The sequence below is a fragment of the Mus musculus genome, chromosome 18 (genome assembly GCF_000001635.26).
Source record: "Mus musculus strain C57BL/6J chromosome 18, GRCm38.p6 C57BL/6J".
Lineage (NCBI taxonomy): Eukaryota > Metazoa > Chordata > Mammalia > Rodentia > Muridae > Mus > Mus musculus.
In genome coordinates this window covers 67772354-67799946 of record NC_000084.6, presented here as the reverse complement: position 1 = coordinate 67799946, position 27593 = coordinate 67772354, and the positions used below count along the sequence as shown (strand labels likewise).

Below are 27593 nucleotides of genomic sequence, written 5' to 3'. Positions count from 1 at the left end.
CGCGCAGTTTAGATGGGAGAAACCTTCCCGTAGGCGCCGTTGTGAAAACCATGGGATTCATTCCTCAGTGTGAGATCTCCCCAAAGGTCCGTAAGTCGCCTCTCCCCACTAGGCTGGTTTTTTTTTTTGTTTTAATTTTCCTATCGCCGGTGGACTCATAGCTTCACGGTTTGCTTTTAACAAATCATTCCTTGGGGTACACACGTCACGAAAGTTAGCTACACCTAATCGCCTGGGAGAAAGCTGGGACCAACAGGGGGAAATTTATTTCCTTAACTGCCATTCTTCCAAATCACACAAACCCCATCACCGTCTTTGCTCCGTACAAGTTTTGTTTACAAGTTTTGTTTGTTTGTTTGTTTGTTTGTTTTGGGGTGGTTCGAGACAGGGCTGTCCTGGAACTCACTCTGTAGACCAGGCTGGCCTCGAACTCAGAAATCCGCCTGCCTCTGACTCCCAAGTGCTGAGATTAAAGGCGTGCGCCACCACCGCCCGGCTCCGCACAAATTTTATCTGAAAAATGTATCGAGTCTGTCTTAAAACGTAACCGTCTCAAAGGGGAAAGGACTCCTTCTCTTCCTAAACAAACTCCTTACCTTCAACAGCTTTTGAATGTCTATTTAAAAACACTTAGCTGGGCGTAGGAGCACACGCCTTTAATCCCAGCGCTTGGGAGGCAGAGGCAGGCGGATTTCTGAGTTCGAGGCCAGCCTGGTCTACAGAGTGAGTTCCAGGACAATACAGAGAAACCCTGTTTTGAAAAAAACAAACAAACAAACAAAGAAAACTGAGACTGTTTACAAAGGAAAAAAAAAAAACCTATCTTCCACTCTGCTGTCCACCTGTCCCCTTCTCATATTTTTTCCCTTTTGTGATAATTGTATGTCACATCCAATGAAAACCCAAAATCAAACAAAAACTTAACAAACCCTCTGCTATAGGGCTCAAAGCAATCTATACAAACTACCCTTCTTTCACAAAGATCTTAACCCAATTGGAGGTGAGCTGTGCAATGGGGTTGAAGAGTTCCTTTGTGTCATTCACTCTGTATCCCTGGGTTCCCAATGCAAGAACGATCCACAATCCTCAAGTCACTAGAACTTATCCTAAAACACTCAGCAACCTGTTGATTCTCCAGAGATGGACCAAAGTCTATGCAAGCAATTTTTTTAAGACTTATTTTAGGTATGTGAGTACAATGTCACTTTCTTCGGACACACCAGAAGAGGGCATTAAATCTCATTACTGATGGCTGTGAGTCACCATCATAGCCACCAGTGGTTGCTGAGAATTGAACTCAGGACGTCTGGAAGACCAGTCAGCACTTTTAACCTCTGAGCCATCTCTCCACCCCCTCAAGGCAGCTCTTTGGTTTTTGACAGGGTTTGTCTTTATAGCCCTGGCTGTCCTGGAACTCACTCTGTAGACCAGGCTGGCCTCGAACTCAGAAATCCGCCTGCCTTTGCCTCCCAAGTGCTGGGATTAAAGGCATACGCCACAAACCGCCCGGCCCAAGCCTGAATGAACTCTTAAGGCTAAACTGCCTATATGTAAACCAAGTCTTCCTGGTCTTGGTTATGTGCCTTCATTTGTAAAATGGGGATAACTGGGGCCTTCAATTCACACACCCAAGAAAGCACCGCCCACTCGACAGATCAGTGCTCCTACTGTCTTAGCCTGTACCTTACCTTACTTTGCCAACTAGAAAGAAAGACTGAAATTCCCAATGTAGTCTGCAAGGCATTTTTAGAACTTAGCCAATAGAGGCCCTACAACCAGTAGTGCCTTCCAAAGAAACAGAAGTGAAACCCATCCAAAACATAAACAGGACAGCTCCAGTCCCAAATGCTGTCAGTGGACTGCCTCAGCCCAGTATCCAATCTCAGTTACAGAATATGAATTCAGAGTAATCTCACTTTAAATATCATGTGTAGTAAGAATTTTGGATTCTTTAAAGGTCCAGGTATGTGAATATCTTTGTTTTAACCCCGGGTGTGGGATAAGAGGCTGCTTCACAGCAGGTGGCTGGTTTGCCTCTTTCACCAGCAGGGGTGTGCTGTATGCTAGCTGCACATAGTTTAGTTCTCAGGAGTCTGGAGAGGGTATGAGAGAGGCTGTGGAGGCTGCTGCTCCTGGCTACTGTTGTGCCTTGGCATTTGTTTGTAAGCAAACCAATGAGAAGCGGGAGATGCTAAGATTGGACTGCCCCCTCACACCACCACCAAACCCAGTGCCCCAGTCAGCAGGAAGTTGTCAAGAGGTCTAGATCCCCTTTCCCCTTGTAACCTTTCCCTCCTACCTAGTGTCTGGGATTGGAAGCGAGGTAGAGGTAGACTAACCCAATAAAATAGCTTTATTAAAAAAAAATATATACCAATCAACAGTCGTGTTCCCTGAAAACAGCCCTATTTCTCCACCTTAGCCAACCTGTGAGAATGCCACATCCCTTCCACATTCTCCCAGCTAAGGCAAGTCAGTGGTTTTAAGTCAGTAGTGCAATCGTGACTATAAAGCAGAGTCCCTGTTATTCACTATACTACACAAGTGTTTTCTCTCACTAAAATGCATCTGCAGGCTGACTGATCACCTTTTTTATTTTTCATATATCCTCTAGCGTACACCATTAGTATACTGGACATGCTAGCTAAGAAATACTCACTACATTAAGTTGGAGAATGGTCGGTCTCAAAGTCTCATTCTAACTCTGTAATAGAGCCACTGAAATCTCGAAGACATAAACTGTTAATTCTGAGAATTATCACAGCATCCCAAGTGCTGGAATTACAGACATGCACCACCATGTCTGACTTATTTGGCATTAAACACAACTCAAATATTTAATTAAACTAAGATCCCTTCTATCTAGTCTTTATCCTCTCCAAGTTAAGATGTTCTATAAATAATGTTTTAACAATGTCACCAGTATAAAAAAAATGTACATGCACATATGAAATGCTTCTTAAAACATCTCTTTGGCCACCAAACCCAGACACTATTGCATATGCCAGAAAGATTTTGCTGAAGGGACCCTATTATAGCTGTCTCGTATGAGGTTATGCAAGTGCCTGGCAAATACACAAGTGGATGCTCACAGTCATCTATAAGATGGAACACAGGGCCCCAATGGAGAAGCTAGAGAAAGCACCCAAGGAGCTGAAGGGGTCTGCAACCCTATAGGTGGAACAACAATATGAACAAACCAGTACCCCCAGAGCTGGAATCTCTAGCTGCATATGTAGCAGAAGATGGCCCCTAGTCAGCCATCACTGGGAAGAGAGGCCCCTTGGTATTGCAAACTTTATATGCCCCAGTACAGGGGAATGCCAAGGCCAAGAAGCGGGAGTGGGTGAGTAGGTGAGCATGGTGGAGGGAGGGTATAGGGAACTTTTGGGATAGCATTTGAAATGTATATAAAGAAAATATCTAATAAAAAAGAAAGTAACATACATTAAAAAACATACATCTCTTTGGGCTGGAGTGTTTAAGAGTGCCTGCTACTCTAGCTGAGAACCCAAGTTAGGCTCCCAGCTCCACTGTCCATCAGCTCACAACTGCCCAGCTCCAGAGAATCTGACGCCCTCTTCTGGACTCCAAGAGCACCTGCATTCATTCATGCACGTACCCAAACACAGACATAATTAAAATACAATTTTTAGAGAAGATAACCTTTTGCCTTAACAATTCAAAAGAAATGGTCAAAATAAGATTACTAGCTCCACTGTTTTAAAAAAGCTTGATTTCTAACTTCATCTACAAAATAATGCTGAGTTGGGCATGGTGGTGCATGTCTATAATCTCAGCATTCAGGAGGCAGAGGCAGGCAAATCTCAAGAACCAGCCTGGTGTACACAGTGAGTTCCAAGACCAAGGCTATGTAGAACGCCTGCTTCAAAAAGAACTAATAATGATAACAATGCTGAGTAATGAGACTGAAAACACTTGTCAGTTCTCAATGTTAATTTGCATGTTGACATTCTATCTTTAATGACATTCTTATTTATTTTATGTTAGTGTTTGTGTGTAAACTCACTCTCAATGAGATATTTGTGTGGAGTCAGAGAACTGCCTGCAGGGGTTGGTTCTTTCCTACCACCATGTGTGTGGTTTCTAGAGTGAACTCGGGTGGTCAGGTCTGGTGGCAGGCATCTTTACCCACTGAGCCATCTCACCTGGCACTGTACTTTTTAAGTGTAAGACTTGCTTATCCCCTGAGGTTGTTCTGGCTTGTGTTTTCTTGTGTTTGGTTTTGTTTTGTGACATGGGAAAAGGACGCCATGTCTAAATTATCTTAAAGTGCATCCATTTTAGCCAGGTATGGGGACAAGCCTGTAATCCCAGGGAGGTAAATGTAGGTTATGTGAGGAGCTCAAGACTGTGCTAGGCTACATATTCACCTCCAGGTCAGCCTATACAGACTCTCAAAACCCAAGTACATGTGGCTTTTTTATAAGACAACAGATTCACATTTTTAAAAATATTTTTATTAAATAACCTACTTGGAGGATAATTACAAAATCCTTAAGTATTAATTCCCAGTAGTGAAAGGCATTTTCCTTTAAAAAAAGAAAAAAAAGACAAAAATATCCTTATGATTTGCTGCTTTATACACAGGAATGATTTATTTTACAGTCATCTGTAACATCAGCGTATAAAATTCAAAACATTTCTTAATGTCTGAAGTCCAGAGTGAAGTTCACAATGATACGCTCTCCTATGAAGCTACCTATCAACAGACAAACCTGAACTCTATGGTAACAACTCCACACAGAATTTACAAGGCAGGCACTTTGAATCAGATACTGGGAATCTTTCACAGTTAATATTGCTTTTTCTGAAGCTCCTCTCATCAAAGGTAACCAACTAGTGAAGCCAAGGCTTCCTTGTGCAGAAGTACAAAAAAAGGTTTGGTTTCAAACACTTGAGTTGTGATACATGCAAGACATGCCCTAAATAAGAAGGATCTTCTAAAAGAAAATGAAGAAACCAAAAAGCAGCCCAGAATAAAAGCATTTACAAGCATCTGGATAAGGCCTTTACGTCAGTATTTTACACCCCTTCATTCTCAGGTAAGGGGTTAAGAGGCCGAGAGAGGTATCCTCTGCGAGGGTGAGGATACTGGAGGTTGGCATCGCAAGAGTGCTCTAGCAGAGGAGCAGGAGGAGGAAGGAGCTGGGCACAACTGGACCATCTTGATCCAGCCCGTGGGGAATCCAGAGGGGGAAAGAAATACCTGAAATAATGAAGACAGGAACAAAACACCAAAACAAAAACAACAGAGGGGAAAGGAGGGAGGGAAACAGAAGAAAAAGAGAAAAGCAGTAAATACAAAGAGAACCAAAGAAGAGAAAACATGCTGGAAGGAAGGAAAAAAAGCTTGTATATTCATGCCACAACCGATAGAACAACAGTACAAATCAAGACTTGCACTTGAATCAAGGTTGCTTAAGAAGTATAAAAGTTTGAAAAAAAATACAATATGTTAAAGTTAAAATGCCCCCCCAAATTACCAGTACCTATGTTACAGAGACATTCATTTTATAAATGTGAAGCCTTGTCTAATCCCATCTGATTCTTTCATTTACATTGCTTTCCACTGTCAGCAGTCCTGCATGTGCTGCAGCGGCAGGCACACCTCCTAGGTGCGTACATGATACTGAGAACCAACTCCAATAAACTACACGGGAAAGCTGGTCATGCCACAGGCTTTGAAAAATACAACCATTGGACAGCCTTAGTTTCCTGCAAAAAACTTAGAATAGCTACAGAATTTTGGTGCAAAAAAGGCTCATAGAATTATATCTACCATCTTATAACTTACCCGTAATATGTATGCAGTTTAGTCAATAAAAAGGTGTATAACTTTGTCATCAAAGTCAAAAGTGTCAAAAGACAGGAACTCATTGAAACAACACATTAAAAATCCTGAGACATGGAATTTCAATTGCATGCACATTTTCTGAAAAATGTCAACTTATGTTTCCAAATTGTCTTAAAAGAAACGAAGATGTGTAGGATCATACCATAAACATTCATGCATATATTAGAAACATCCATCTTTGTAATGGGTATGAGATGAAAACTTAGAAGTGTTTCCACTTCTAAACTAGCAAATGCTAATGTGCTGCTTGGCTACAAACCATTGTATAGACTGTGGTGCCAGGTTACTAGTATTTTTAATTACAAGAAAAAGTCGTTGTGTGGATAATATCACCTGTAAAGTGGTTGTGTGGATAATATCACCTGTAAAGTCATTGTGTGGATAATATCACCTGTAAAGTCGTTGTGTGGATAATATCACCTATAGAGCAATTCTACAAAAGGTAAACACATTACCACTCAAAACAATCTTTAAGAAAATATTTATTCGATTTTCAAATTAAAATTATAAAAACTCATCATTTTAGCTTATTGTTTTAGAAAATAAAAGACATATTCCTATATTCTCCAAACGGAATAAAATTATATTTTCCCTCCTCCCAAATGCTTATGAGGATAATAGCAATGCTTTCCCAAGTTAGTCTCCAGAACATCCCAAAAAATTGTTTTGGTGATGATGTGTCAACAAAAAGCCTTTCCATTTATAGTGTCAGGAGGCTGACTAGTACAAAAGTTATATACACTGTCACTTTAAAGGCCTTTTGGACTGTGTGTAGTAGTGAACGGGCTGCTGGTGCATCTTGGAAGAGATCAAACGGCGCTGGGGAAGGGGAAAAGGAGTTGATTTCCATTCCTGTGTGCATGCAACAAGCAGCAAAACAGCAAAGTTACTCCAGCTAGCTTGTACTCAGCTGTGCTTTCTGTTAAAGGACACAACACAAACGGAGAAGGAGAATGCATCACAGATCTAACATAGATGGTTATTGGCACAATAAGAAAACAGATCAAAGCTATTTATGGAAGAAAATAACACAGAACTAAAGCTGTAACCTAAAACCAGATTTTTAAAAATTAACTCTACTATGCTTTCCTTCATAAAATAATTTGTTCTTCTCCATAGTAACTGGAAACACTTTCTATAGTTGCAAATACTTAAAACCTCAAAATCAAACAGCAAAATTTCTTGATTAAGAAATAGGTTACAATAGGGTAACACAGAGCCATTTTAAAGTGGAATTTTGAAGTTTCCCAACCTCTATTCCAAATTATACTCAAAGGCATATTTTAAATTTTTTATATTGCAAATTTACATATTTGAAATATGAATGACAAAAACTGACTCTAGATTATGTCAAATTTTGTTTTAAATGTATGCAGAAGAGCCTAAACTTCAAAATCTTGTATTTTACCACTATTATACACACTATTATACACACAAAAGACCAATCATTTCACACACTGGTCTCACAAAGCTGTAGTTATGGACTTTATTTAAAATTTCAATGTGATTTGATACAAAGCCTACCCAAGAGGCACTAAAAACATCCGAATATTTATCTAAGAGTCAGCTCTATTAAACAACATCTCCTTTCACTGCTGCAGAAAAGAACACAGAATCATAAAACGACTAACATTTTTACTGACCACTGAATTCCAGAATATAATTCAATGGACTTAAAAAACTGTCCATACTATAACCAAGGAAGCCACTAAATACAGACAAGAGTGAAATTCCAAGAGTAAGTGTCACAATTATTGGTGAATTACTTTATTCCATCTTAAAATTCACCTTTTAGTATGACTACCAGGAGAGGTGGCTCAGCAATTAAGGGCCCTGGCTGCTCTTGCAAAGGACCCAGGTTTGATTCTGAGCACCCACATGGTGGCTCACATGAATCCGTAACTCCACTTCCAAAACACTTGACTCTTTGGCCTCCCCAAACATTGCACACATTATGGAGCAGAGATATACAAGCAGGTAAAACACCCTACACATAAAAAGTGTGCATGGGGGCAGGGAAGGAGGTTTCTAGTTTTTCCCACAGAAGAGCCTACCTGCTAGCAGAAGTTCCATTTAATGAATTTTGAAGATTTGGAATATTTGAGCTCAGTGAAGGATTTGAGTTTCCCAGCTGAGAACTCCCATTTACTGGGCTCCCGTTACCTTTCAAAATACCAGTACACTTCCAATTGTCCATGTAATTAGCTGAAAGAAAAAAAGCCAAATGTATTAACATGACTAATATTTATCCATATAAATACATATCTTCTCCTACAGGAAATGAGACAAAGTATGGGCTACATTTTTTAAAATATTTGTGTATAATGTATGCCTGTATTCCCATTCATGTCCATATGCACTTGCACAAACATGCACGTGGAAGCCAGATGTTGACCCTGGATGGCTCTCTTCCCCTTGGGCTCCCCATCTTGGTTTTTGAGGTAAAGTCTCTCTCTGAACATATAGTTCACCAATTTAACCACACCAGCTGCCGGGATAGCTGTAAAAACCTTATTGCTTAAGCTCCCTTGAACTAGGATTACAACTGCACACTACTAGGCCTGGGTTCCGCATAGGTGCTGAGGAGCTGAGCTCCGGTCCTCACGCTTTTACAGCAAGCTCTCTTTTTGTATTTGTTGTTTTTGTTTTTTTTCAAGACAGGGTTTTTCTGTGTAGCCTTGGCTGTCCTGGAACTCACTCTGTAGACCAGGCTGGCCTCAAACTCAGAAATCAGCCTGCCTCTGCCTCCCAAGTGCTGGGATTAAAAGCATGCACCACTTGGGAGGCCAACAAACAAACAAAACCAAAGCATGTACCACCTCTGCCTGGCTACAGCAAGCTCTTTACCAACTGAGCCATCTCCACAGCTCCAGCCAGCTACATTTACTTCTAGATAAGTACAATCTTTAGAAGAAATACATTAAGGTTTTCAAAGAATTACTAATTTAAACCAGCCAAGATGACTCATACTTGAGGCAGAAGAATTGGTCTCAGTTTGGGGCTAACCCTGGGCCACACAGTGAGTTCCAGATCAGCCTAAGCTACAGAATAAGACCCTGTATCAAAAACAATTAGCTGTTTAAAAACCATGAAAGCTTTTTACTATTTCCTTCTTTCAGAGACGATTCGATGTGACAATTATCTAAGCTCAGAGATAAAGAAGTTACTATCTGGGCTGGAATAATAATTCACTCAGTGAAGTGCTTGACTTGCAGCCACGTGGACTGGAGTCAGTGACAGAATCAACCAGGTACAGTGGTATGCCCTTGTGATCCCAGCAACAGACTATCAGGGACAGACCAATCCCTGGGGCTCAACAGCTGACCAGCCAGCCTAGCCTAGCCTACTTGGTGAGTTTCCAGGCAAGAAAGACCTTGTCTCACACACAAAGGTGAGTCATAACTGAAGAACAATACCCAAGAGTGTCCTCTGACCTCTGCAAACACAAGTTAATACCAAAACAAAGTCTTTAAAAGAAATAAACCCAAATGCTTTGGCTTTCTTACAATTAATCTAAATAAGGATTGGAGCTGTCTTCTTGGCTATGCACATTACGTGGCACTGTGTAGATTATGCTCAGAGATGTGTACTGATAAGAAAACTTCTGCATAACAGTTTAGTGGTTCATCCAGCATGGTCTCATTCTTTGAATGCAAAACTGAAGTCAGTAAATCAAAGTTAAAGAGCCTAATGGGAAACAACGAGACTAAAAAGGACAGAAGTCCTTAAAATCAAATTGAGGATAGGAAAGTTTGGGCTGGTCCTACTGAATATACTGTAAGACTGAAAATGGGAGGCCATCAAGGCTTATCCAAACTGTATTTTATGAAGCAAAAACTGAGGGCAAAAGACCCACTGCAGTTGTATAGCTGATGCTCAGAATGGAGTCAGCCACTGTGATGCTACAGGCATCAAAGGCACTGTCCACTGATTGTACCAAGTCCCCTCAGTGTAGCACAAGAAACTCACAATCAGAAAAGATGATGGATTTAGTCTTTGAGTGAGAGACAGAAAGTGTGTGCATGTGTGCGTGTGCGAGTGTTTTATTTCAGCGTGTGCCACAGCACCCTTGCAGAGGTTAATTTCAGCTGTCAGCCCCCATTTCCACCTTGTTTATAAGGACTCTACTGGTTTTTTTCACTGACCTATGTGTACCAGATAAAGGACCCTAGGCTTCTTAGAAGTCTCCTCTCTCTCCGCCCCCAGTTCCCTAAAGGAGCAGGGGGTTGAAGACACTCACACTCATGTCCTTACTCAAGGGAGGCAAATACTTTTACCAAAGACAAACGGAGGCCTCTCCAGGGTTTAATAAAGCAGTTACCCACATTAGCTTTTCCTGGAGATACCCCATGTTCTAATTAGTTTTAAAACTGGCTTTCTTCCACATAGAAATAAAACAATTCAATTGGCCATTAATTCTATGAACTAGGTTATCTGATATTCAAAACAGTACAAATATAGCACAATTATTTTAAACAATATTAAAAAGAAATTTAAAAATATATTTCAGAGTTTATACTTTTAAGTAAAAAGTAACTATAAGGAACAACTACCCCTCTGTTAAACTTTACCTTTCCACAACCTAACACAGCCGTCATCTCCTGAAGACGCCAGGACTGTCCCTGTTATGTTCCAACTCACCCTCCAGACCTGAGAATTATGATTATCAAACTGAGCCACAATATGGATTTCAAATTTTGTTGGACCACCAGAGGAAGTAAGTTCTTTCCTAAAAAAAGATTTTAAAAGTTTTCAAAAAGTGTTTTCTGTGCATATGTACTCATACATAAACACACATTTGAAGTAAGAAATACAAATAAATACACTTAACATATTCTTTCCTGATGCCCACTCCCCCACTCCCTACTCAACCTTCGGACTACTTGAACATCATTCCATTTGACTTCTCCAAAATCTGGACTTAACTTCACCCCACAGATAATACTCAGTGCCTCTTTTTTTGGGGGAGGGGGAGAAGAAGAAACAAAAGAGCACATTACTCTCTCAAACAAGGTTCAGAATCTAACAGATGTTACATTTTACAAGACAGAGTAGCAGAAAGAAAGCATAGAATCAAGGAACTGAAACAATTCAAACTAAACCCTCACTCCAAAAAGCCACATAAAACAATCACAAGAGGACTCTGTCTGCAGACCTGTGCCTTTACTGTTCTCTACAAAGGAAGAGAAGCAGAAGGAAAGAGTACTTTCAAATTCCTCATTTTCCTACAACTTACCTCAGAGGTTTTAATGTGAAAATTCTTACATCTTTGGTTGCTACTGCCAGGATGTGGAAAGATCTTCCCAAATTTGGAGCAAACGCGATATCATGGACGGGGTCTGTGACTGTCATAAGAGTCTCAGCTTTCGCATATTTCCTAATTCAAAGAAAAAGGAATTAAAATTTTCAGAAATAAAACTCACAAAACTTGAGGCTGGAGCGATGGCTCAGGGTTAAGAGCACTGGCTGTATCCAGTGCCACAGCTGGATTCCCAACACCTACTTCAGGGGGTTCACACCTGCCTGTAACTCCAGCTTCAAGAGATCTAAATGTTGTTCTCTGGCCTCTGCAGGCACCAGCAGATAGGTGACATGTACTCACGTATACACATGTAAATGAACAAGTATAAATCTTAAAATAGAAAGTTTCAACCAGGCTTGGTGGCATACCGCTTTAAGCCCAGCACTGTGGAGGCAGAGAGGCAGGAAAACCTTCTATGAGCTCCAGGCCCACCAGAACTATGTACATTTCAAAATAAATGAATAACTAATTTTTTCTTTTAAATGTCAGAAACGTGAAAAAGTTCATCAACATATCTCAATGTTTCTCAGAAAATGCTTGCCTTTTGGGGGCACTCAATAGTGGCCCCCAAATGACTTAACTCATAGGCCCAAACTGGAATAACCTTATTCCAAAAAAAAAAAAAGTTTTTTATTTATCTATTCCTTATTCATTATCACTAGAGTAGGACTGACTCTAAAATTCAATGCCCTTAGATAAGACAAAACAGGATAAACAGGGCAGTGGTAGCCCACGCCTTTAATCCCAGCATTAGGGTAGCAGAGGTAAGTGGATCTCCAAGTTTGAGGCTAGCGTAGTCTCCCGAGTAAGTTCCAGGACAGTCAGGGCTACACAAAGTAAATGTTTCTAAGAAAAAACAGAGTGAAAAAATACAAAGCAGGGGAGATGCCTAGAATGGCTGCCACAGCCCAGGATTCTGGGCTCAATCGCTGGAAGAGCCAGCAAAGAGCACAGCCAAGAAAGAGCACAGCCAGGCCAACAACTGGATTTCAGAGCTCTGGCCTCCATGGACAGATCACTAATAGGTAAAGAAAAAAATTCTGTCGGATTGGCCCAAGAACCAAAATAAGGCCCAGTCTGCTCCTTTACAATTTAAGTGTATCTTAAAATACTTAATCAAAACTTATCTAAAATAAAGTCTCGGTTTGGACTGGAAAAAAGGTTCATCCGTTAAGAGCACTGACTGCTCCTCCAGAGGTCCTGAGTTCAATTCCCAACAACTACATGGTGGCTCACAACCACCCATAATGAGATCTGATGCCCTCTTCTGGTGTGTCTAAAGACAGCTACAGTGTACTCATATATACATAAAATAAGTAAATAATCTTTAAAAAAAAGATTTTATTTATGTAGAAACCCTGTCTTGGAAAAAAAACCACCAAGTATAAATAGCACAGAACTTGGAATCTCTCAGGAAACAGTGAATCAGGTAACAGTGAATCCCGTACAACGCAGACAATAAAGGACAGCCGTTTAAGACGTAAACACAATTTGGAACAAAGCAGTACTGACCTGGTATTTTCATTGTATTCAAAAATCTGAACCTTGGCCATTGAATTTGGACTGCTATCATCACTTCCCACAGCGATCATGGGGGGATGAGCACGAGAGCTAGGAAGGAAGGCAAACACTTATGTAATACAATAAGCTGCTGGCTTAACAGGATTCAGACCTGGACTCCAGGAGACAGACAACCTACAAGTGCCTGGCCTCCCCATCACATCTGGATGTTCACCACAGCCCTGCCGCACTACATGTTTGTGTGAGCACCTCACACACTGTCCCTCACGACTGCTTCTCAAGAAGCGCTTCTTCTAAACAAGGGCATTCCAACAGTTAACACTGGGAAAAAACTAAACTAGAGCTTTGTTACTAAAGCATCACATAATTAGATCCACTAATCTAAACAGAAAACTTGATAAGCTACAAAGAACTATGGTGAGAGAGTATATCTATAATAAATATTCACATAACCTGGCTGCTAAGGTTCAGAGTCAACTAGAGCTCACAGACAAAATATCTATACCCATGTTAATATTTATAGAACCCAAACATTATAAATATTCATCATGTATTTATAACAATGTAACAGAATTGAATAGAAAGAAGTCTCAGCATGAAACAGGGGCAAAATAAGCTCATTCATTCTCTACATCTCTCGCCTCTTCCAGGTTATCAAGACAGAATTTCTCTGTGTAGCCCTGGCTGTCCTGGAACTCACACTGTAGACCAGGCTGGCCTCAAACTCAGAAATCCACCTGCCTCTGCCTCTCTGCCTCTGCCCCTCTACTTCTGCCTCTGCCACCGGAGTGCTGGGATTAGATGCTTGCACCACCATCACTTGGCTAATTTTCTCCTTTGTAAGAGAGGAATCATTGAGACTATATAGATGGCAACCAGGTTAAGAGCACTGGCTGCTCTTCCAGAAGACCTGGGTTTGACTCCCAGCACCACATACATGGTGGCTCTCGGTGGTCTACTACTCCAGTTCCAGAGAGTCTAAAGCCCTCTCTGGCTTCCACAGACACTGCGTGATGGCAGTGTAAAGACATAAACAGGAGAAATACCGATATACATAAAATAAAAATTCTTTACGTTTTTAAAAATTTAAAAGAGGAATCATATAATCTAAGAACTAATCACTAAGTACAGATAAATTTAAAACTTCAGTTACCAGCATAACAACTAAAGATTACCACAAATAACATATATACCAGTCATATTCCGCTATCAGTGCATATAAACAGTTAAAATCTAAGAGAGCAAGAATAATCATCTAGTATGTAACAGTGGCTACCAGAATTAAAAGCTAGACTATAAGCTACTGACAGCATTTCCTTTCAGAAAAGAGAACTTTCGGGTTTGATTTCTACTCTTCTAGTTATTTGCATATTTTCTTACCAAGTAATTAAAATAAATAATAAATAAAAAGCAATCATGGACTGGGCGGTGGTGGAGCATGCCTTTAACCCCAGCACTCGGGAGGCAGAGGCAGAGGCAGGCGGATTTCTAAGTTTCGAGGCCAGCCTGGTCTACAGAGTTAGTTCCAGGACAGCCAGGGCTACACAGAGAAACCCTGTCTTGAACAACCAAAAAAAAAAAAAAAAAATTGATAAACAGGAATAACGAAGGGACAGACATGATGACCAACACTCAAGAGGGTGAAGCAGGAAAGTTCAACACCAGAGCTGGCTGGTTACACAGCAAGTTCTATACCAGCATAGTCAATAAGATAAGGATCTTTCCAATCAGTACATTAATTAATTGATTAAGGGATTCACTAATTGGATGCTTTAAAATAAATTATATACTAAAATGTGAAGAAATGATCACAAAGTATTTTTCTGTGAGAAAAAGATCCTTGAGGAAAATGGCTGAGTTCTATGCATGACTGAGTATAGTCTGTCTTCTTGGGTTGGTATGTATCTGGTTATTTGCACAGAGCTGTCTCCGAAAAATATCCTAACTTATTTTTATATACATAGAAAATTTGTCAGAAGTTCTCACCAAACGGTTGATAATGAATGGGTTCCTCCATTTTATGGAGCTAGGAAAGTGGAAACTGTCTTCTGGATAATATTATCTAATTACAAAAAGCATCTGAGAAATTCAAGCAGTAAATTCTTAGCTTGCAACCTGCCCTGGCCACTTTAGAAGGCCGCGCTTACCTGGAAGGGTTCCAGGAAATGCAGCTGCAGCACAGCTTACACGAGACCTCGTGCTGCAGAGACCACTGGCTGAGGTTCATCACATCGGGAGCCTCGTAGACCCTTACTATACCATCTGCTGAACAGGTGGCCAACATCAGACCCATATGTTTGGGAGCAAATTTCACATCAGTAACAGAGGTTCTGCTGTCCACTAGAGTTGTCCTCTTCACCTGGAAAGAAAAATACAATTTAAACCATACATGAAAAGGACTGTGATGGATCTGAAGAGGCAGTGTGTTAGATTCACAGGCAACTCTGCCATTCATTATGTTTTCATTCTTGCATCAGAAATGTAAAGCCACTCTTGATCTCTATTTCCAGTGAAGCACTTTGCATATACAATCTCTAAATAAATTAATGAATACTTATGACTGTAAGAGAGAGAAAGGGGGCTGGCGAGATGGCACCGACTGCTCTTCCAAAGGTCCTGAGTTCAAATCCCAGCACCCACATAGTGGCTCAGAACCTTCTGTAATGAGATCTGATGCCCTCTTCTGGTATGTCTGAAGACAGCTACAGTGTACTTACATATAACAATAAATAAATAAATAAATAAATAAATAAATAAATAAATATTTTAAAAAGAAAAAGAAATTGAAAGGAAAATAAAACACTTCATACAATAAACTGGAACGTCTTATACTCTAGTTTATTTAATTCTCTACTTTGAGAGTCGAGGAACATGAGCAGCACACAGGCTAACGATCAACTGAGGTAGAGTTTAAAGCAGACAAAGGAGGGGAAGCTTGGAATAGTGCAGCTCCGTGACTGACAGTGCATGAAGCCTTGGAAGGACTACAAATCAGAAGCCTAAAACTCTACACTCAACTACTGTACAAAATCATATAAAATACACAAATACACAAAATCTGGTGCAAAGAAAACCCTATGGGCTCCCCATTGGAACAAGGAAAAGCCTGGTTACCAGTGTGAGCCAAGCCAAAGTGAAATGAACAGGAGAGAATATGGGAAGAAGAGCAAGGAGCTAATCTCACCCAGTGACTCTGTCCTCGAAGTTTATCGTTTGATTCTCCCACTATTTCTTCCCATACAGCTGCTGTTCGGTCAAAAGAACAGGAAGCCAAAACTTGTCCAAATTCAGGATGAGCCCACGTCACACGCCATACAGATCCACTATGTGTCTGTTTGAAAAGCAAAACTGATTTTACTCACTTCACACATACCATTTTACTTGGGAAAATAATAGAACACAAGTAGTTTTACTTCAGTAAGACAAGAAAGACACAATGTAACATTTAAATAAAAAGTTAATTTCTAAAAACCTAGAACTTTTGTAAGATATTTAGGATAGTAGACTTCTGGACTTGTACTTATTATTTATTCTTTTCATATGTATGAGTGTTCTGTCCACACGTACACCTATATGCCAGAAGACAGCATCCAATCCCTTAGTAGATGGCATGAGCCATCATGTGACCTCTGGACAAACAGTCTTCTTAACTGCTGAGCTATCTCATCAACCCCTAGAGTTGGTATTCTTTTTAAATTAATTTTTATCTTATTTTGAATAAGACCTCCTGCTCTTCCAGAGGTCCTCAGTTCAAATCTCAGCAACTACTCAGTGGCTTACAACCATCTGTAATGGGATTCGATGCTTTCTTCTGCCGTGTCTGAAAACAGCTACAATGTACTTACATATAATAAATCTTTAAAAAAAAAAATTGTTGTCAGGCAGGCATTGGTGGCACACACCTTTAATCCCAGCACTTGGGAGGCAGAGGTAAGTGGATTTCTGAGTTCAAGGCTAGTCTGGTCTACAGAGTGAGTTCCAGGACAGCCAGGGCTACACAGAGAAACCCTGTCTTGAAGAAAAAAGAAAGAATTGTTTCTGAGACCTGTAACTTCTACAAGACAGTATCACAACAAAAAGCAAACCGCCCACTTCTCATCTGTTCATCTAATCTTCTGGGCTCCACCTTTAATTCTGACTTTTAAAAGCTATCAACTGGACTGGAGAGATGGCTCAGTGGTTAAGAGCACCGCCTGTTCTCTGTGATTCTGAAGGTCCTGTGTTCAAATTTCAGGAACCACATGGTGACTCACAACCATCCGTAATGAGATCTGATGCCCTCTCCTAGGATGTCTGAAAACAGCTGCAGTGTACTTACATACAATTACTTTAAAAAAAAAGCTATCAACTAAAAGACACACTGTGCTACATATTTGATTAGCCAAGTGTTAGATTCTTATTTTAACTAAAGAATGAGGTCTGCACAAAGATGTCACCACAATTTTTAAAAAATTCAATAATCAGGCATGGTGGCATATGCCTTTAATCCAGGCAGGTCCATCTCTGTGAACAAGGCCAGCCTTGTCTACACAGCAAATACTAGACCAACCAGGGTTTAAAAGCAAGATCCTTTCTCTCTCTCTTTTTTTTTTTTTTTTTTTTTTTTTGAGACAGGGTTTCTCTGTGTAGCCCTGGCTGTTCTGGAGCTCACTTTGTAGACCAGGCTGGCCTCGAACTCAGAAATCCGCCTGCCTCTGCCTCCCGAGTGCTGGGATTAAATGCGTGCGCCAACACGCCCGGCGCAAGATCCTTTCTCAAAAATTAAATTATGAAGCCAAGTGTGGTGGAAGGTGCTTGTACTCTTAGCAGATGGAAGACAGATATAAACAGGACAGCCTGCTTGATTTACACTGCAAGCTCCAATCTCAAACAAACATAACAAACTTTTAAATCACCATCCCTTAATCAACACAGAATATTTACTGGATGTTTCTAAATAGCCTTCCAAGTCACAGGACAATACTAAACTGAGACAGGCGCTTCTTTTGCACATGGCATGTTGATGTACATAATAGGAAGCTGAGAAAGAACTACTACTGCAAGTTCAGAATAGCCTGGGCTACAGAGCAAGACCCTGGCTCAAAGAAACAACTGGGGATCTGTGGAACAGCTTAGTCAGTAAAACGTTTGCCATGCAAGCATGACTTTCTATTTTTGATACAGAGCTGCAAAATGTGTGGGGACTTTAACCCATCTATTCCTACCATAGACCCAAAGCAAAAATTGGTTAATTAGCCTACCCTATCATTTACACGGTGGCTCATAACCATCTGTAATGGGATTTGATGCCCTCTTCTGGCTCGTCTGAAGACAGCTACAAGTGTGTTTATTTATAATAAATCTTTGGGCCAGAGCGAGCCAGGCTGACTGGAACAAGCAGGGTTGACCGGAACAAGCAGAGGTCCTAAATTCAATTCCCAACAACCAGATGAAGGCACAACTATCCGTACAGCTACAGTGTGTACTCATATACAAAAAATAAATCTTTAAAAAAAAGAAAAGAGAAAAGATGAAGACATACATAAAACACAACATGGATGAAACTAAAAAGTACGCTACTGGAAACTAGCCAGGTACAAAGGACTATATCTACACTATTACAGTGCTATGTGTCTCTTCTTAGGGGTATCCAGTAGAATTCTATCCAGTGGATTCTATCCATGTCTAGCTGAGCAGACCAGTGACTTTGCTTGGGTTACTTACAGGAGTATGAGAGTGGGTTAGCACAGAAAGATAACTGTATCACCAAGCCCCCCATCAGCCTGGCTGATCACTGCATGCCACCTTCAGTCAACCTCCTACCTTGTCTATATAGAAACACCCAAGACCAAGGTCAGCTTCAACGGAGGGTGTGCTGACTCTTTCCCAGCTCTTTCTAAGAAAGAATATTAACAGCTCTACAGCCTTCTGTATTAGCATAGAGTCAGCCATCACTGTGCTATCTACTCATTCCCTTACTGTGACTACAGGGCCAGGGTATTCTGGAAGTCACCAAGGCAACTCGGCTTTGTGACGGCAATAGTCATGTGAGGCCAGGAGAAAATAGCACTGCTACAAACTATGGTCACATAACAAATACTCAGAAACTGCTTTTGCGAAAAATTATGGATTCCGGGACTGGAAAGATGGCTCAGCAGTTAAGAGTACTGACTGCTCTTCTTCCAGAGGTCTTGAGTTCAAATCTCAGCAACCACATGGTGGCTCATAACCATCTGTAATAAGATCTGATGCCCTCTTCTGGTGTGTATCAAGACAGCTAAGGTATACTCATATATAATAAATAGATAAATCTTTAAAAACAAAAATTTTTTTTTAAAAATTATGGATTCCTCAGAGGTCCACAAGGTAACTGAACAGAGGATGGAAAAACTGGCATCTCTGCCTTCGTCTGAATAGGTCAAGCTCTAACAAGAGCAACAAGCAACAGCTCTACACAGGCATGCTAAGTCACTGAAAGGAGTATCTGTCTAGTTCATCTGATCCCCCTGTCAAGGCTGAAGCCATGGAAAGAAATCTGTCCTCAGTGAACCTGTGTCATGTTGGGTTATGAAAATACCAACCATTCCAGGACAGACCACCCCACGCCCCTTTAGGACAATCAATTATCAGTAAGTATAAGGCAGAAGTATACATTCTGTGAGGACCAGGCTGAGGAGGAAACAGATTGATCTTCAAGCAATGACAGTCCTAAGGGCCTCTTTAGACCAATTTTTGAAACTTAAGAAAAGATAATGATTTAAATCTAAAACTCATGTTAGTACCTGAAAGTCATAGTTGGGGCCACCGAGCTGCAAATCGTGTGACCTACAAGCGACCTATCTGCAAGATAGTATTAGAGCAATAGTGGCAAACCTACTGTGGAAGAAACCAACACTTTCTAACTGACTCGACACTGCTAAGATGGCCAAGAACCTACGCCTAGGTGGGTCACTTACAGCTACGATTCTGACAAAGGATCTTAACACTAAAGTGACTCCTAATAACAGACTGCTATGCCCATAGATCAGAGCCTTGCTCAACCCTCAACAGAGAAGCTGCTTCTTGCAGTAGATGGGAATTAACGAGACCCACAACTGGACAATGTGCACCCACAACGGACTCTGGGGCACTCAGTCCTACATGGGACGTTTTCATCAAAGCGTCCCTTCAAGGCTAAGGCTCTGTACCGAAGATTTGAACAGCCAGAAGTGATAGACGACACCAAGCAAACAGGGACTTCTAGAACAGGAGCGATGCACATACGAACTCATACACTAAGGAGCATACAGGGGTTCAAGCCAGAAGGGTCCCAGGCTGAGGGAGAGAAATGGACACAGGGTCCCACCTCTAAACAAGACATTATCTATAACTGATACCTGTTAACAAAGGAAAAATCCGTTTTCTTCAGTGGAGTCTCACTGTGGATATCAACCACACCTCAGGCAGCCCCATGTACAGGAGCAGTTGGCCAACACAAAGACCTCCATGGACAGTTTATGAAGTTTTTGTTTTCTTTTGGCATTTTTTTTTTTTGTCTTAGAGTCTTTTGCTTGTTCTAATTTTTATTTTTGTGGTTTTATGGATTTTTTTGTTTTTGTTTGAGAAAGAACATAAAGTTGGGTGGGCAGTAAGAGGAAGGGAAAAAACATGAACTATGCTCAAACCCTAGAGGTAGTTATTGCAGAATGATACAAAAATACTATTTTCCACTCTATGGTTTTGTTTTGAGACAGGGTCTCACTCTGTATCCAAGCTGGCCTCTAACTCACGGCAATCTCCAGCGTCAGCCTCCCAAGGCACTGAGATTCCATGCCTGGCCAGAACTACAAATATTCTTATTATCAAATTTACTATTACTCTTATAACAAAACAGTAATTAAAAAAACAGGAACTATATTTCAGGAAAACACTGTATCAGGTTTATCATTTTCTCAAAGATGAACACCAAATTATTAATACCAAAATAGCAAACATTTCAATTTTCTCAAACCATGTAAAAATAAACACTAACCTTCCAGCTAGCTGTACAATGCCAGTCTCCGCTCTCGCTCTTATCCCACACCTGTAAGAAAACAAAGGTAACTGAGTGTGGACACAAGGGACCCTCAGTTCCACAAAGGACGCACCAGTGAGGGAGCACTCGCCCTCAGGCTGACAGTCAGTGAAAACCAAACTGAGCTCAGACAAAGGCAACCATATTCCCCACTTCTTCCTCCTGCCACCCCTTCCTCCCAGCCCTGGTACTGCCATTAGGGGCTAGTGGTGTAATGAAGACTAAGCCCAAAGTCCCATGCAGAGACTTTGCAAAGTCAAATGCTCTACTGAGAACTCTGACTAATGAAAACACTGTTCCTAGCAGTTTAGGTTCCTCTATCAGATAGAACATTTTTTACCAACCAATCAATATATAATCTTTTTTAGTGTGTATTTCTGTTTAAAAACACCTGATTTGACATAAACTGGCCATTCATCAACACCTAACTCACAGCCTGTAATCATGCCTGAAGGGCACGGATCTGACACAAGCCACACCACACCTTGCTTGTGCTTCAACAATAGAAAGCATTTCAGTACTGCCCCTGGAAACCATTTTTAGCCTTGGAGCTCACCAACAGAAAGGATAAGAAAATAAATGCACAGCTCCTACCTTCTTACGCTCTTGCCTCTCTCTCTTGCTCCCTTACTCCCAATTCCCTTCCCCCTCTCCACGTGGCCATGGCCGGTCCCCATTTCTCTACTCTCTCCTCCTCTCTGCCTTTCTCTGTCTCTACTACCCTCTTAACTCCCCTCCCCATGCCCTGAATAACTGTAGCACTAAGTGGATTGTGAAAAAGAATTTGCTTACAGCATGAACCAAATACAAAGGAAGTCATCCTGTTCCATCTAAGCCAGGAAAACGTAACCAGGAGACTTATGCAGACAGGAAAAGAAGTGCTTGAATACAGTGTCAATCTAGAAGTGAAAATCTTCTACAGATACACTGCAGCCTACATTTCTGTAACTGATTGCAGAAGCACAGTGGGGCCAAGCTTGGTGGCATAACCTTTAATCCTAACTCCTGGGGGACAGAAGCAGATGGAGCTCTAAGTTCCAAGCCAGCCTAGTCTAGACCAGATTGGGGTGGGGTGAGGGGGGCTGCACACAGTGGCTATTCACTTTGAGGTAACAAATTGTAATGAGGTAAAATGAAATAAAATAAAATAGCAGCAACCAGTCTCATAGATAGATGTCTCAGCATATAAGAGTACTCAGTGTTCTTCTACCAGGACCCAGGTTCAATTCTCAGCACCCTCCACCATCTTCTGACCTCTGGAGGCACTGGAGGGACAGATACATGTGCAAGTATTCATCCATTCACACAAAATAATAAAATTAAACAAGATAACATTTATCAGTGGTATGTAAAACAAAGCTAAAGTAAAATATTCAATAAAAACACCAAGAAAATCATAGACTATAAAAAACTTCTAATTTAATCTATCAAAAATGTATTAAGAACTAGTTACTAAGAAAAATGTAACAATATTGGGAGAGAAAGTAATTCATCACAAAAAGCTTACACACACACACACACACACAGAGACATTCAATGAAGAGGTTAGAAAGATGGCTCAGCAATTAAGAACACTTACTGCTCTTGTAGTGGACCCTGGTTCAGTTCTCAGCACCCACATATGGCTCACAACTGCCTGAAACTCCAAGGGATCAGTTCCTTCTGACCTCATACAGGCACACATACATGCACATATACAAATAATGAACCTTATAAAGTCAGCACAGGCATTCAACTATCCCAGAATGAACTTGACAAAAATCTGTTTGTTTTGTTTTGTTTCACTATGTAGTCCTGGAACTCACTCTGTTAACCAAGCTGGTCTCTACCTCTTGAGTGCTAGGATTAAAGGCATACACCACCACCTCCCAGCCTTTTGTTTTTAAGACAGGGTCTCTCTACATAGTGCTGACTGTCCTGGAACCCACTATGTAGACCACACTGGCCTGGAACTAATCCAACTACCCCAGCCTCCCAGGAGCTGGGATTAAAGGCGTGTGCTACCACATCCAGCTTGAGGACATTCTTTAAAAGTAAAAAAACATTCAAAGAACGGAGAAGATTGGTAAATACAGTGAGTTGTTCAGATAGCAAGGAACTTACTAGTTACTTTTTTTAAAGAATCATTTACATGTGTAAGTGTGCATGCACGCTGAGTGAAGATCACAGAGAAGCCAGAAGGCAGCACTGGTGCACGGGATCTACTGGAGCCGCAGTTACAGATGGTTGTGAGCCGCGGACTATTAGTGCTGAGAGCCAAGCTTAGTTCATCTCAAGAGGATACTCACTCTTAATCATGAAGCTATCTCTCCAGCTCCACAGTAACTTTTTCCTAAAAGAAAGTCTATCATTTACACAGATTTTTTAAAAAAGTGTGTATAAACACAAACCTCTTGAGTAAGATAAAGTACTAAAGTAGTGGAGTAGTGGCCCACACCTCTAATCCCAGCCCTTGGGTCTCTGAGTTCCAGGACAATCTATTCCACATAGGGAGTTCCAAGACAGCCTGAGCTACGATGTAGTATCAAAAAAGAAAAAAGAAAAGAAAATGTACTCTGGACAACCTGACTGCCCTTAATCCAAACACCAACTATATAGAACTCTCCCACAAGTCCAGAGAAAAGTGTCCATGACTACACCTGACTGCAATCCTGAAGGCACAGCTCCAGCCCAGCTGCCGGCACTTTTTACTCTCTCACAAGCTTTGAGGAACTCTGGAGGACCGTCAACCATTTCCACCAGGCAATTCCACCTAGTGACCTAGCAGGGACTGCTGTAACAGGTGCTAAAAGGTTGAGGGCTAAGTGGCTCAAAGACCACTTTCTCTGGTTCTCCAAGCAGGCTACTCAGGCTCACTAAGTCAGTCAGCTGTAGGTCATCCCTCCTAATGTGATATAGGCCTCATAAAAGGCTTGAGAGATGTCTTTTTCTTTTTCAATAGCGTGAACAGAGCGAGCACACAAAATCACCTGCAGAGATGCCAGAGGGGTGACTACAGCAGAAGCAGCAGAGACGAGCAATCCTGCGACCAAGCTGTGAAAGCCACAGGCAGTTTGGTAGCCTGACAGCTAAAGTAGCCCCTTCACTGGTTGTCTGTGCACGGAAGCAAGCATCGAAATGCAGAAGTACGTTCTCTCCCAATATTGCTGTATTACCTTAGTAAATACCATTCCTAAAGGCTATAATTTGATGTCTGCTACATAAATCAGCTGCACTCCTTGGCCAACAAAGGACCCAGGATCGGTTCTCCCAACAAGATGGATCACAATCTTAACTCCCTCTTCTGACCCGCAAAGACACCAGGTAGTGCACCTTCATACACGCAGACAGAACACTCACACGAATAAGTCTTTGAAATTGTGGGGTTAGGGGAGTGGCCTCGTTCCTGGTGGCGCACATATTTAATCACACCACTCTCGGCAGAGGCAGGCAGATCACTTGGGGATACAGGACTGAGACCCTGTCTCCCAAAAAAAAAAAAAAAAAAAAAAAAAAAAAAAAAAACATCGTAGCACATTCAACGCACACTTGTGATAACCATCTTCAGAGACCACTTGAACATGAACAAGAATTAAAACCTGGTGTCCAGCTATTTTGGCGTTGTGAAGGAGTTCAGACTTGGAACCCCAGCGTGGTGAAACTGAGACTGGAGGACTACAGCCGGGTCTAGAGTCTAAGATAATCTCAGAAAACGTGTGTGTGTGTGACTGGCGTGTATTAGCCCTTCAGGGCATCCCATGTGTCCTGGGCAGAGGAACACAGGCGAGGCCCACAGGAATGACACACACAGCGCCAGAGGAAAAAGAACCCCAAAGTCCGCACAAGCGCGACAGCCGCGGCCCACGCCGCAGGCCCAGCATGCGCGTGCGCTTAGCGAGCGCCCCAGGCCGAGAGCCGCACCGCGCAGGCGCGGTAGGAAGACGCCGCGAGCGCGGGAGGCCGTGACCCCACAATCCGCCGGCGGGGAGGGCTCTCGCCGCTTCCGGCGTGGCGGCGTCGGCGGCTGCGGCTCGCACGCGCCTCGGTCCGGGCTAATCCCTTCTGCGCCGCCTCCCTCCCCTCCCGGCCGGGCAGCGGCGAGTGCCGCGCGCACCTTGACGCTCTGATCGCTGGAGCAGGTGGCCATCCGGCGCCCGTGGAAGTCGAAAGACACATCGTGGATGAGGTCCTTGTGGTCCGCCGCGATGCTGCGCGCCACAAACATGGCCGCCGCCGTCTGCCGGGCCCGCCTCCGAGAGGGCGGCGGTGCGGCCCGCAGCCCCCGGACCACCGCGGAGGCACGTACGGCACGTCGGCCCTCGCCTGCCCGCCCGCGTCGGCCCCGGCGCGCCACGCCCCGAGGGACACGCCCTGCGCGGGCGGAGCCTGCGTCCGGACCTCGCTGCAGCAGCAGACGAAGCTGGGAGACGGAGGATGGAAAAGTGAAAGCACCTTCCGGGGTCAGCCTGGGGGTGTGCGCCTCCGAAAACACGTGATCCGTGCACAGAGCTAGTAGACACTTCCCGCAGCCAATTTGAGTGGGTGGTTCAACCGCGTAACCAGAGCTTCTTAGGAATGATGGGGACGCCCAAAGTTGTGGCTTAGGGAGTCCCGCTCAGCGAGTGCAAAGTCCGCCCGAAGGATGAAATTGAAGAGGAGTGGAGAACCTGAAGCAGCAGTCAGTGATGAAAGATGGCACAAGTACAGCAGGCTCAAGGGTGTCAGCAAAACAGAATGTGGAAAAAGACTTTCTAGAAAGTCACCTGGGGTGATGGCAAGACCCAGAAGGATATCCAATATTTACTTGAATGGAGCCAGTCTTTAATGGAGAAGTAAGTAAAACAAACAAAAATAGCCTGCAAAGAGAAACGTGTGAAGGAAAGTGCTCAAATCAGGAGAGTCAGTCAAACTCGGGAAGTGGTGGAACATTCATTCTACAAGGGTTTTAGGTGAGAGAGAGGTTGTCTGTCTAACTCCCACGAGATCAAACTCTTGACTTTGGTTCCATGAGCGCCAGGATACACTTGGTGCACAGACATATATATAGGTGAAACATGCATACAGAGAAAAATAAGGATGTTTAAAGAATGGGAATCGTTTTAAAAGGCAGACTTTAAAGGGTCTCAAAATAACTGGACCCACTTGTTCCCTGATGGAATTGTACAGAGACCTGCAGAGACCGATAGTGAAATGATCTTACCAGTCTTGAGTTTTCCTTACTCATCTTTAAATTAATAAACTCTGGGGCATGGCTTGAATGACTCACCACCTTTATTTTAGTTCCAGCTCCAGAGAATCTGAAACATCTGGATTCCTTGAGGATCTTCACTCTTCCTGCACACAACAGATAAACATACACACAGAGACATAAATAAAAGTAATCCTTTCTGAGATTTTATTCCTATTTTAGAGGTAGAGCCCAGGTCCATCAGCTGTGTGTAAAACTAATAACTATTCATTAATTCCCAGAAACAAAACACACTATAATAAAAAAGTACAATTAAGTCTATACTTTTAAAAGTAAACATTTATGAAAGCTGTTTATCATTTTTTAGAGATGTATTTATTTTTATATGTAAGAGTGGATTGCCTTCGTGTTTGTAGTATAGCATGTATATGCAGTACCTGTAGAGACTAGAAGAGATTGTTGAATCTCCTAGAACTGGAGTTATACAGGGTGTGAGCTGCCTGGTGGGTACTGGGAGCCCAACCCAGGTCCTCTGCAAAAGCAGCCAGTAACCTTAACTGCTGAGCCATTGTTCTAACTCCTCAAAGCCAAGTTTAAAGACAGTAAACATTTACTGAAAGTAGAATATGGAATAGAAGGAATAGAACTTTTAGAAAATCAGACCTGCTGGGCAGAGGTGGTACTCTTCTTTAATCCCAGCACTCATAAGGCTGAGGCAGGAGATCTCTGTGAGTTCAAGGCCAGGCTGGTCTCAGAGTGAATTCCAGGACTACACAGAGAAACCCTTTCTCGAGAAAAAAAGAAAGAAAAGAAAAGAAAAAGCAGACATAAGTTTTTAAATCACAGGCAGGTATATGCATTATTGTTAGAGTCAGTGAACCTACAGTGAGACCATAAACAACAGCATCCTAGTCTGTAATTGACATTAGGGCTCATCCTTGGCATATATTCTATAGGTTTGAAACAAAAAATGGCTTGTATCAATCATTGCAAAATCATACAGAATAGTTTCATTATCCTAAAAATCCTATGCTACTAGAAACCACTCCCTGTTCATCAACCCTTCCACATGTGATGCTGTCTCCAGCCATGCCTGCCGAAGTGTGGCTTGATATTGTGCAGGCCTTGTGCAGACAGTCACAGCTGTTTCCCATTCATGAGAGCAATGTCCAGAAAACAGTTTCACTGCAGTCCTCCCCATACCTGGCTCCTGCAATCTCTCCATCCCCTCTTCTGGGATGTATCCTGAGACTTGGAAGAGAGGACGAGATTACCGCTGCCCTGTTTATGGCTGAGCATGCCACAGATAATTATTCTCTGCACCGTGACCAGTTGTGAATCTCTGTATTAAGCCCCATACTCAGTAAAAAAAGAAGCTTCCCTGGCAAGGACTGAAAACAGCATTAGTCTATGGGTATGTCAATTCAGCAAAAGAATACTAGCCCATTGGCTGATGGTTTCCCCAGCAATGGTCTCCCACCCCATTTTATACACTAGGCATGAGTTCCCTCCTGTGGAGCAGGCCATAAATCCAATCAGAAAGCAGTGTGTTACCCGGTAACATTTATGCCACTATTGCAACCACAGGTATATCTTGCCAGACCAGTAATTAGTATAGCTTGCGGGCCTCACAGCTAGGTAAGACTATTAGTTTTTCTTCCATAGCAGCCCATATAGCACCTTCTAGTAGTAC

General features: G+C 42.1%; 1 protein-coding gene and 2 long non-coding RNA genes across 5 annotated transcripts; 2 read left to right on the top strand and 1 right to left on the bottom strand.

Moving 5' to 3' along the window:
- The first annotated feature begins 3 nt into the window (after positions 1-3).
- 4930549G23Rik (RIKEN cDNA 4930549G23 gene) lies at positions 4-23914 on the top strand. Its single transcript, NR_045376.1, has 4 exons — positions 4-86; positions 8998-9128; positions 10470-10595; positions 23675-23914. It is a non-coding gene; the product is annotated as an RIKEN cDNA 4930549G23 gene (long non-coding RNA).
- Positions 4460-25071, bottom strand: Seh1l (SEH1-like (S. cerevisiae). Of its 3 annotated transcripts, none has more exons than NM_001039088.1 (9): positions 24827-25071; positions 20692-20742; positions 15886-16032; positions 14849-15060; positions 12693-12791; positions 11115-11255; positions 10450-10607; positions 7933-8083; positions 4460-6797 (listed from the first exon to the last, which is right to left on the bottom strand). In NM_001039088.1, the coding sequence occupies exons 1-9, from the start codon at positions 24935-24937 to the stop codon at positions 6785-6787; spliced, it is 1083 nt and encodes a 360-aa protein (NP_001034177.1). In that variant the 5' UTR covers positions 24938-25071; the 3' UTR covers positions 4460-6784. The 3 variants fall into 3 exon arrangements, with proteins under 3 accessions (NP_001034177.1, NP_001347863.1, NP_082388.1); NM_001360934.1 differs by having other exon boundaries at positions 4460-5230; NM_028112.2 differs by lacking the exon at positions 4460-6797 and having other exon boundaries at positions 7354-8083.
- On the top strand, positions 24256-27272 carry Gm26910. Its single transcript, XR_386302.3, has 2 exons — positions 24256-25544; positions 25993-27272. It is a non-coding gene; the product is annotated as a predicted gene, 26910 (long non-coding RNA).
- Positions 27273-27593: the final 321 nt, after the last annotated feature.